General features: G+C 39.0%; 1 protein-coding gene across 5 annotated transcripts in view; it reads left to right on the top strand.

The window, feature by feature from the left end:
• Positions 1-12,277, top strand: part of myh14 (myosin, heavy chain 14, non-muscle) — a 44,723-nt gene that overhangs the window by 4,633 nt on the left and 27,813 nt on the right. For all 5 annotated transcript variants that reach the window (XM_055209704.2, XM_055209703.2, XM_055209702.2 and 2 more), the window contains exons 2-10: positions 1,377-1,545; positions 4,082-4,288; positions 5,014-5,170; positions 5,777-5,804; positions 7,850-7,967; positions 8,278-8,325; positions 11,228-11,320; positions 11,416-11,479; positions 12,125-12,223. In XM_055209704.2, the coding sequence (XP_055065679.2) occupies positions 1,387-1,545; positions 4,082-4,288; positions 5,014-5,170; positions 5,777-5,804; positions 7,850-7,967; positions 8,278-8,325; positions 11,228-11,320; positions 11,416-11,479; positions 12,125-12,223 (973 nt within the window). In that variant the 5' untranslated portion in view covers positions 1,377-1,386. The remainder of the gene's footprint in view (positions 1-1,376; positions 1,546-4,081; positions 4,289-5,013; positions 5,171-5,776; positions 5,805-7,849; positions 7,968-8,277; positions 8,326-11,227; positions 11,321-11,415; positions 11,480-12,124; positions 12,224-12,277) is intronic.

The following is a 12,277-nucleotide window of genomic DNA, read 5'->3' as shown; positions in this document are numbered from 1 at the left end:
GCAAGATACTCCCTTAATCTCACGTGTAATCAGTGTTTGTTTAGTGTTAAGTTAGTGAGTATTTTGTGAACATGAGTGTCTCTTTTATCATAAACTTTTTCGACACTAGGGCTCATAGTGTTTCATCAGTAAAGCCAGTTCCTTGATTAGTAGTAAATCGCCATCAGCTGCTTTCAGATGGAGCGGCATTTACTACGCAGAGCCGTAGTTCACAGAGAAAAGCTAGGAAAAATCGCATTCATAATCGAGGAAAATCGACTCCGATAATCTGTGCGATTTTGCTTAGCTTCTCTGTGAACTTCGGCTAGTAAATGTAGTAAATGCAGCTTCATCTGAAAGCAGCTGATGGCGGTTTACTACTAATCAAGGAACCGGCTTTACTGATGAAACACGCATGACAAGCGATTTTTTGCACAGCCCTATTCGACACGTGTGCAGTGTGCAACTTTTGACATGACGCATAATGCACATAGGTTCACATGACGCACCAAGCACATATTTTGAAATGGTGAGCCACACACATGACACTCTGAACACATATTTTGAATTTGCGCCCCTCGGAAGCGAAGTCAGTGGCCGCTACTGACCCTACGAGTTCACGCCGTGACCTTGTGACATAATTGCTTCTCATAAACATGCCAAATAGAAAAACAAATCTGCCAATGTTGCTTTCTCAATATCACACATTAAAAAAACTCACATTGGTCAACCACTACAGGACATTTTGAAAAACATACTACATACAAATGGGTTATAAAAATCTATCATGTAGAATGGCTTGTTTGACAGTATGTATAATGGTTTTGATTATACCTCTTTACTCCGAGGCATAGAGTAAAATGACTTTTTTTTTGTGTGAGGTTATATGTGTGGACCTCTTTTCCACTCTTTGCATTCTGGCCTGGTTGTCACTTCACCGATCCATCAAATTCATAACATGCACATTGTCCTTCCTTCCTCCTCAGACTCAAATGTGCTCAAGGAAAACAAACAGGAACACACAAGCATTAACAAAGAGAGATATACACCAAACCTGTCTGAATATCAATAAACAAGCCACAGTATACACACCTGAGGGTATACATCTACATACTGTATCCTTGACTCATTCAGAATAACTACAGTATTAAATATCACATTACTGTAATCTATTTCTTTTTATATCTCTAACACTATCTGTCTGTCTGATTTGTCTCTAACAATCACTCTGTTCTGCCCTATCTTTCCTCTGTGATTGACGGTCTGGCTGTTTGCCTGCGGTGTGATATTACTTCGATGATAATGATGATAGTTATGATTACATTAAGGATAGTGATCCGCAGTGTTTTTTCTGAGCAGTTTAAAACTCACTCACCGTCTCTCTCTTTCTTTCTCAGTGCTATAACCATGTCCAGGCCAGCAGGCGGCGGTGCTAATGATGTCACCCGCCTCCTCTCCACGGGAGCGGTGCCTGGGTCACCAACCCCTGTATTCTCAGCTTCCAGCCAAGCTGATTGGGCGGCCAAGAGGCTCGTCTGGGTGCCTTCAGAGAAACATGGGTTTGAGGTAAGATGTGCAGGAATTTTCTGTGTAACTGGAGCAAATGTCCTCTTGTTAAGAAACGCAAGTTTTGTCAGAGGAACTTGTTGGCACAGTGACACAAAGACCATGCAAGAAAGCATGACCACATTCTTCACATTTAACTTGGGTTAACTCAAGTACGCCGGCCATCCAACACTGTGCATAAATCAGGGCTTGAGTGCTTAAATATGACACATTATATGAACAGAATAATACATTTGTGGAGGCAGTGGTTGCTAAAAGCTGAATGACATTGCAATGCAAAATAAGGTCTCTCATAATGTGAGAGAACAGAGAGAGAGATAATCTCTCGCTCTCTGACTCAGTATATCTATTTCTGCTTCTGAACCCCTGACACACTCCCCCTCAGATTGCCTGTCTCCATTAAACATGAATGTATTCTCTGTTTAACACAAAGCAAGTAGCAAGTATATGTGTGTGTGTAAAAGAGAGAAAGAGTCAATGCACTGTATTATAATTCCAAGCATCAATCTCCTAAAAAACTGAGACTGCAATCTTTCATTGTTTGCGTGTCAATGTGGTGACACATATCTCACGAGTAAATTTCATCCAAACATTCAGAAAATGTACTGGTCATATTTAAAATTTCATTGTGATATGCTCAGTTACCTATTGTAATTACCATTACTGTAAAGCAGTTGTGCCAAACTGTCATGACATTTAAAGGGATAGTTCGGCAAAAAGTGAAAATTACTCCATAATTTATTCACCCTCAAGCCATCCGAGATGCATGTGTTCTCCATCTTTCAGACGAACACATTTAGGCTATAGTTATTTTAGAAAATGTCCTATCTCTTCAAAGCTGTATAACAGTTAAAAATTAGGTCCACTCTCTTCAATCTCTAATGCTGCGTTTACACCAGCCGCGGTAGAGGGGGCAAAAACGTGCTATTCGCGCGTAGTTCGACGCTTGAACATTTGAGTTTACTCGCTTCATTCACGTGTGAAAGCCGTGTGTGAAATTCTAGTCATTCGAGACATTCACGCGGAAATCCGCATGATGGGAGGGGCTTCTGCGACTCTGCTGTGACTCCGCTCGCTTCCTGTAATCATGTCACTACTACAGCAAGGTCCTGATTGGTTAACGCGGCGCGGAAATCCACCGAAGGTCAGATTTTTCAACTTGCACGTTTCCCGCGGCAACGCTCAATTCGCCATACACGCCGCACCTAACGCGTGTACCACGCCGCAGGATGCCTAATCACATCTTTGCATTGACTTAACATGTAAATCACCCGCGCCTCTACCGTGGCTGGTGTAAACGCAGCATAAGAATGTGCATTAATCCAGTGTTTCCCCTACCATTATATAAGGGGGCGCCCCGCCCTCCTAACGGCTCAATCCGCCCCCCTTGAAGGTCAAGTAAATTAGATTTTCTTAATAGCGCCAGAGAACAATTTGTTATTTTATTAAACAAACTAAATAGCCCTCAAGTAATATGTTATTTATCTTATTTCTACGATGGCATGTCTTTTCTGTCTGTGTTTGAGCGTTTACAACTATCCAATTGAGTGTGCACATTTATATTTTACTATTCGGCTTAATTCACTGCACGCGCTCTCTCTCATGTTGCCTGCAGTCTGTTGCTCCGTATACTTTCTTTTTGCGTAATCATCAAAAGTCATGGATTACGGACATAGAAGACGGCTGATCGAGTTTATCATGACTTGATGAAAGGTTAGCATTAGTGTTTCCCACACACACACGCACATTCTCTCCCTTTCATGCTGTATATGCCCGCGCATGTGACTATGTGTAACAGTAATAGTGTATGCTGTCATACTTCTGAATTTGCACCGAATTGTGCGCTATTAGGCTACGTGATATACAATAAAACTCACATTTAAAATAAAACAGCTCATAACATAACAAGACATGATGAGAGAATCAACAGCAGTAAGGCTTCAATGTAAATGTATGGTTATTTTGTCTGACGATTATAAATCGCGTTTATATATCAGGATTTCAGCAGAGTTAAAGGACAAGTTCGGTATTTTACACTTAAATCCATGTTTTCAGATTGTTTATGATGAAATAGAACGGTTTTGACTAAACTTTGGACATATAATGCTGTCCCGAGAATTTTCGGGTGTTTGTTCTATCACCTCCCACCTCTACAATGGGTGTATAGGTGCACTGGAACAATCCTTCCTAAAATGCATTAAACTTTCATTTACAAAGACGTGAAGCTCACCGAGTGGTCAGGGGTGTTTACTGATATGCTCAAACAAAAATCGCTGCAGCCTTTTGTTTGAGAAACGGCCAGCATTCTACCTCCACGAGAAATCTCGTGACATAATTAATTTCGCGATACATATTTAATCTCGCAAGATCTCGTCGCACGAGATCTCATCACACCCCTAGTGAACATGACTATAATAATGCATTATTAACCAGTTGCAGAGTGTCGTAACAAATAAAAGTTGATACTATCTAACATAGAACGAGTACATTACATTTTGATTCTTAACATCTTTTCATTCGTCTTTTCTGTTTTCAGTCTGCAAGCGTGCGTGAGGAGCGGGGTGATGAGGTGGAGGTGGAGCTTACAGACAGTGGGCGGAAACTGACACTGTCAAGGGAGGAGCTTCAGCGGATGAACCCGCCGCGTTTTAGTAAAGTTGAAGACATGGCCGATCTCACGTGCCTCAATGAGGCTTCTGTCTTACACAACCTCCGTGAGAGATACTATTCAGGACTCATATATGTAAGTGTGTATGTGTGTTCCCCAAGTCAATCTTTTAATGAGTTTCTTCACAGAGATCATGCAGTCTGACTATTTTACCTGAATGTGCCCTGGCATCACATGAGTGTGTGTGGGTTTTCTCTGAGCAAGCAAGCAGGATAGCGTTACACACACACACAGACACACACATACACATGTGTTTGTTCATTACTAGTTCAGGGCTCAAATATCTGCTCCAGTTTCATGCAGAACGCAGTCAAGCAAGTGCAAACACACATGCACATATACACTCATACTGTATACACACACAAGATGAAGGCCCTTATTCATAATGGATCTGCCAACTGTTACTGTCTGAGTTATTTGAGCCCGGTGTTTACTACATTTGATTGGTTCAAGAGACAAGTTGATATAAAGGCATACAATCATGTGTATGTTTGCATATTTGACAATGTTAAATTAATATCTAGTTTACTGCTAGGCACCTCAAAACTTTAGAGTGAATCTTGCTCATCTACCCATTTTAACCAGTTGACCTGTCAATCAAAATGTAGCAGACTACTCAACAAGTTTATCTTTTGTAAATGACTCAGTATGCCATGCAGCATCATTTGTCTTTGTGGTTTGTGAGTGATGGGAATGTCATGCATGAGGTGACTAGGGGCTATCCATCTGGGACTAGACTAGATCTGTCCGAACACAACATCATGATTTGAACTCTTGTGTTTGTGTGTGATGTTTCACAGACGTACTCTGGCCTGTTTTGTGTGGTGATTAATCCCTATAAGAACCTGCCCATCTATACAGAGTCCATCATTGAGATGTATCGTGGGAAGAAACGGCATGAGATGCCACCACATATTTATGCCATATCGGAGGCAGCCTACAGGAGCATGCTGCAAGGTACCATGGCAACAGACTGACCTGCTGTAGGCTGCTTTAGTTTTTGTGAATTTATTCATACACCTCTGCATCAGAACGTTTGAAGAGCCTGTTTCATGTTTGTGCATGAGGATTTAAATCGGTTATAGGCTGGGTAAGAGACGGAGAAACTGAAATTTAGCATTGTCAGCGAGTTTTAGGGCAGAAGAGCTATTATATATGTATATGTATATATGACAATGTATATTTTGTCATCGACTGTTACAGAGAGATGCTTTTACTTTCCTACTCCTTTCAGTCTTATTTTAACACTAGCCTAACCCTGACTCTGTCCAAATATAGTGCTAATACATCAATTGGGAGATGACTATACATAGTATTTTAATTGATGTTAAACTACTATAGGTTTGAAGACTTCTCTTAATATTCATATAATTGTATTAATTATGTAATTTAATGTAAATTTGTGTGTCATTGGGTGTTAGCCCCTGCTTCTGAATATAATTATATAATTGTATAAGATGTTTAAACTTTTTCATTTTATTTTTCTTATTCACAACATCATTGAAAACAATCATTATAATTTATGCTAACGTCCTTTCTCACGTGTCTTGTTTTTTCATGCAGACAGAGAAGATCAGTCCATCCTGTGCACGTGAGTGTCATGCTGAGCTTTAGTGTTTGACGACATGTTTGTAAAAACATAAATATTAAAGTCCCCTTGTAGTCGATAATGAGCATATTTAAAAGTTTTCCTGCGATAGGTGCTTTTTAACACATGAAGAAATTACTATTTGGTTGCTAAATTACGTTATTTTGTGTATTTGGTATAATCTGAAACAACAAACAGAATTATGGGCAGAAAGGGCAGAATTATGATAATGTTGTGTCCACGTCAACCGGCCCAGGAAGTAAACTGTTGCCTACAATCCGTGTGTTTGTTGTAACTCGCGTCATCGTTTACTTTGGTGTTTGTACCTTTTGCGTATTGTTAACGTACTAATACACACTTACACAGCAAAGGAAATGTCAAATCGTGAAACGGATAATACTTGCTCTTTAAAATTGCTTGAATCTAACTATACACCCTTGCCTCATTTAGCATACATGGATCTATAAATATGTGAATAAAACCACCCCTCCACTCGATCACACCAGTTCAGACCATAGATATATATGTGCATAGACGCTTCACAATGCATACGCGAATTGTGCGTTTGCATCACATATTTTTTCACGCTGATGTTAACAGATTAGAGCATTCACATTGCATGTGTGAGCAGCGTGTGTTTGCTGCAAATGTTACAGTGCCGAGTCTATACATATCTATGGCTCAGACTTCCTGATCCACTCGTTCAGTTCAGTGTTGGGAAAAGTTACTTTTAAAAGTAATGCATTACAATATTAAGTTACTCCCAAAAAGTAACTAATTCCATATACTTAGTTACTTTTCATGGAAAGTAATGCTTACATTACTTTTTAGTTACTTCTGCGTTACTTTTTCTTGGCTGAGGTTTGATCTCCCCAGGCCTTGCAGATGTTTTTTATGACTGAAAAGTTCTGCATTCAGAAATTGCATATTCATCACAAAAATGTCGAGCTCTGGCCTGCCATCTTGGTTTCGAACTCAAACTGTTCCCACACAGGTACGCATAGGCTGCATAATGTGACTACGTTCAGTTTAATTCAGTACATTTTTTCATCAAATTAAGTAAACTAAAAAAGTAACTTGCATTACTTTTTTTAAAAAGTAACTCAAATATTAATGTGTACATTAAAAAAATTATGCGTTACTTTACTCGTTACTTCAGAAAAGTAATATTATTATGTAATGCACGTCACTTGTAATGCGTTACCCCCAACACTGTTCAACTGTGATGATGCAATTGGTTACATGTTTGTGACGTAAGCAACTGAGGTGATTTCAAAACTCCAGAGAAAATACTCATCAATGGAATGGTGATGAATGATGGATTTGTCTTAAAGCATATTAAAAACACCACATAGACATATAATAAAAAACCACTTCACCACAGGGGGACTTTAAGAATACAGAACTGTTAAGATAAAGTAGCTCTCCCAGAGGATGAAGAGATCATTCTCCAGTTTATGATAGTTACCCTACTGAAAAGACCAGCTAAAACCAGCCTGGCAAAGCTGGTCTTCCAGCCTGGTCAAGCTGGTCTCCCAGTCTGACCAGTTAAGACAAGCTTGATTATCTAAAAAAGTGTCCAAACCCCTTCGGAAACCAGCCTGCTTCACCAAAATAACCAGTTTAAACCAGACTGGGAGACCAGCTAAAATCAGCCAATCAGCTTAGGCTGGTTTAAGCTGTTTTTTTTCAGTAGGGAAATGAACATTAAATGTGGTAATTTAAGACAGAGTGAAGAATGATGTCTTATTAGATAATGTACAGCACAAGCCTATAGGCCACAAAAGCCAGAGTTACATAATGTTTGGTTCCTCAAACCTGACATAGCTTAACTAAACATCTAAACAGGTTTTTCTACAGGTTCTCATTTTTTGCCTCTTTACTTGCATGCGTTGTTTTCTAATTTTGTTCTGTACTCTGTGTTTTGTGGAGTTTAAGGAGAAGTGAATTCATCTGGTCTTTTCATGTCCTACCAATGTTTGTTTGACTACCTTGCGGTCTGTTTTTACAGACGGTCTTATTTGTTCTGTATGTGTGTTTGTGTTCAGAGGAGAGTCTGGTGCAGGAAAAACAGAGAACACAAAAAAAGTCATTCAGTATCTGGCACATGTGGCGTCCTCACACAAGTCTGGCACTCTGGGTCGATCTAAAGACGGCGCTTTACAGGTGAGGACAGGACCTGTCAGAAGACAATAAAGAACATACGACTGTTTTTGCTTAGATCTGCCCAGACTTACATTTCTATTTTGTATTTTTGGTGCTCTTATTTCATGTGACAGAGCAAAAACTCTTTCACATTGGCTCAAATATGTAAATGCTAGAGTATTTGTAAGCTATGAACATTTAAAGCCAATAACTAGTGTACTTTCATTTGCATCTTTTTTCTAATAATTTAATTTCTGCTCTCCTTTTCCGCACTCTTCCCTCCGTGGTCCTGCTGTTTCTTCCTGCTCATCTCCTCCGCTTTGTGCTCAAGACGGATGGCACGCGGTCTTTGGGTCGAGGCAGCAGTGCTGTAAACAGGGTAAGCGAGGGCCGATCTCTTCGTAAGTGACACGTTTGATCTCCCTCACAGGAAGAAGTTCAGAAGTTCAGAAGTTCTGATCCATGCCCAGCCAATTTAACATCATAATGTGTGATGTATTGTGTCTAATAAATGTGTGTTGATTTATTTTGTTGTGGTACATGTCCTTATGTTTTCACTCATCTAGATGTTATTTTTTGTTTTTTTGTCTTTTTTGTGTCTTGTATGCTCGTTCGATCACCCCATCTCTCTTTATTGTGGACACTAACAGACTGTTCAGTATGTGAGTATCGCCTGCGTATGACTTTTAAGATAGTAGCAAGCTAATGCTTCCTCTGTTGGCCTGTAGAGGGCGCTGTATGTACATTATAGCTTTGCTGTGCTATTCATTGTTCATGCAAGTGATAGTTTACCCAAAAATGAAAATTCTGTCATCATTTATTAATCTTTAAGTTTTTACAAACCTCTATACATTTCTCTGTTTTGCTGGACACAAAGGAAGATATTTGTAATCAAGCAGGAAACAGGAGCACCATTGACTTTCATGAAGGGAAATACAAATACTATGGAAGTCAATGGTGCTCAAAAAGTGTTTGGTTTCAAACATTTCTCAAAATATTTTTCTTTGTGTTTAGCAGATTAAAGAAATGTATACAGGTTTGTAAGGTGAGTAAATGATGACAAAATTTAAATTTTTGGGTGAAGTATCCCTTTAAGTCTATATGAGTGCAAACCTCACAGATGGAGATTGTTTAGCCTGTGCCTGTACATCATTTTTTATGCTAAAGGCTTTTGCTGAGCTGTTTTTTCCAGCCCTATGTGTTTGAGTGTGTATGTTGCTGACCCAGTTACAATTTTGTGCAAAATTAACAGAAAGGTTCCCAGAAGTGAACTAGATGTGAACCAAATCTGACAAAACGTTCTTTTGAGGATGCTCTCAAAAGGAAATGTGATTCATAATTTAAAAAAACAATGTGTCTGTTTATACAACATCTATTTGAACCCCATCAGTGTAATGCTACAAGTGTAAGTGTGTGTGTGACAGAGATTGTGAGGCTACGTTTACACGACAGCGATGTAATAAAAATGGAAAAGTTTTTCCTTTGCCTTTTAAGAGAAATTTTACAAGCGTACGACAACCCTCTCAAAAAGATCCACATTTAAACGGACCCACAAAGACAACAAGATATCGTCGCTGTCCGATGAAACTCACGTATGTTCATTTTGCCGATTTTGAGATTTTTCGACAGATTGAATGTCCAGGTTCATTTCCATATACAGTATGCGTCACATACCTAAATAGCCAATGAAAACTTGTGAAATCATGTCATCTGATTTTCACGTACCCGTTTGGTGTCAAAGCTGTCAATCACGCCGCATATCTTCCGCCTGTGAAGCATCTCGCAGGTCTCGTAAAGTTTCATCGAAGCTCAGCACTGGATATAGCCGAATAAGCATGACTTTCCTTCGAGGTAAACGTTTCCCCCGGACGCCAGACTAACATCTAGGAGTTACTTAATTACGGTAGGACTGTGCAAACAAAGTATCTGTCTAGCATTGGTGATATTTGAAAGCATTTGGTTAAAATGTTCTGAAAAATCAAGCGATGCTTAAGACTGGTTTTGTGGTCTAGTGTCACATATGTTGCGTTGTATGCTTATGGTGTGTTTTCTTGTACATATGTAATGAAATTCATTGTAATCATTTATTAAACGCGCTGCTGTTTTCTACGGTATGGTGCTTTGGCATTGTTCGGTTGAGCTGGTGTTGCAGGGACTGTTACATGTGTGATGTGTGCAGTCGACATTGTTGAAGGTTTATACATTTATGCTGAGTATTTTCTTGTTGTTGACTAGCCTACGCTATGCCCATTTTTGATGCGCCGTTATTCAATATTTTTCCTGTCCTGCAGTAATGTTTTTATCTGATCTTTTGTCCCCACCACTTTTCAACACAAACTGACGCCCCTGTTGTGTAGCATTACCATGTCAGTGTATTGATTCATTGTCCCTTAATGGTTTGCAAGAGACATTTAATACACTTATAATTAATATTAAATAAAGTAAGCGTATTTAACCAAGACGTAGGCTATTTAATGAACTGAGCGTGTTCATCTGTCAATACGAAACGCGACTTTGGCCATTCTAATTAATGATCGGAAGAACGCATAAAAAAGTTACTGTAAAATATGCACGCATGTCCATTTAAACTCAATTTTGGTCAAATGTGGATTATATCATGACACTGGCAAGAATATGGTTACATGTAAATATGCCGTACCAAGTATGACAACGCTACATTCAACTGCTTTTGATATACGGTGTTTTTTTCACTTTCTGAAAAGTTACCGTTTTGGACATACGTGAGTTTCATCAGGCAGCGACGAAATGCTATATTATGCGTGCAAGGCCAGTAGATGGCGATGTTACTTTGTAAAGAAACACTACACGCCTTTACACATATGCATGTTTCTACAAAGCGATAAATATAAACAATTAAGATGGCAAAAGCATCAAGCAGTTTTGTTTAGATGGAAAATGAGGATGGCTTATTCCTACAATTGATCCTGGATTGGAAGTGCCAAATTTTGTAAAACATTATCACATATTCATGCTTTCGTAGTTTACACAGAGACAAGAAGACGTTTTTATTATCAATAACCTACACTACACTTTTAAAACCCATCTTCTAAAGTTCAGGAAGTTCACGACCCCAAAACGCTGTTGTCGTGAAAACAAACATTGTGTGCATAGCCTCTGAGTGTATAGCTGCATGTACTGTTAATATTGCTTTAAATCATTTCACATACTTATGCTGGTGCTAAGGTTTCTGAATGCATTACTTTTCTCTGAGGTGCATTGTGGGTAAAATTACACTGATGTGCTGTTTGTCCCGTGTCTAGGGTGAACTAGAGAGACAGTTACTGCAAGCTAACCCTATCCTTGAGGCCTTTGGCAATGCAAAGACAGTCAAAAATGACAACTCTTCAAGATTTGTAAGCTCAACTTCATTATAATGATGAATTGTCATCACAATGAATCATATGGAATATAATAATTTCATTTAACTTTTTCTGTTTGTTTGTTTTAGGGCAAATTCATCAGGATCAATTTTGATGTTGCTGGATATATTGTTGGTGCTAACATTGAGACATGTATCCTATCATAATAATGAATCATGAAACCTCTCAGTAAAACACATACACGACAGAGAAATGTCTTATTTAAAGGACACCTATTATGGAAAATGTACTTTTTCAAGGTGTTTGGACATAAATGTGTGTTGGCAGTGTGTGAACACAACCACTCTACAATGAACTAAATACACCCTGTCCTTTTTTCTCTTGTTAATGTGACATCACACAAACAAAGCTCTGCCCACGGCCACTGACTGACTGGTTAATTTTACCCAAAAGCTATTTAAAATGTGTTTGTTAGCCCTTTGTAGCTAAAGACACTATTGTCTCAGAATGTATTAACAGGAATCAGATCTATTTAGATCAAAAGCACTCAATGTCTGTTGGTAAGGGAGTGAGGATCAAGTAGCTCATTTGCATTTAAAGGCACACACATGAAAACGGCAGGTGGGCATTTTGCACATGCTATAACTAATGATCTGTGGAATATGTTGAGCTGTAACTTCACAGACACATTCTAGTCACACCTCAGACTTATATTACATCTTGTAAAACTTGACATAATATGTGCCCTTTGATAAACCATATAAAGACGGACAAGGTGGAGGTGCCTCCTGTCTGTGTGCAATTGTGCATTTTTTTTTTAACCTAACTGTGTATCAGATCTCCTGGAAAAGTCTCGGGCCATTCGCCAGGCTAAAGATGAACGAACCTTCCATATCTTTTATCAACTCCTCGCTGGAGCGACTGAGACCACGAGAAGTCAGTATACATCCATAAATATAATCACCAAACATACACTACTAAACTCAAACA

This window comes from Misgurnus anguillicaudatus, chromosome 10, assembly GCF_027580225.2.
Source record: "Misgurnus anguillicaudatus chromosome 10, ASM2758022v2, whole genome shotgun sequence".
Lineage (NCBI taxonomy): Eukaryota > Metazoa > Chordata > Actinopteri > Cypriniformes > Cobitidae > Misgurnus > Misgurnus anguillicaudatus.
This window is presented reverse-complemented; position numbering and strand designations above follow the sequence as displayed.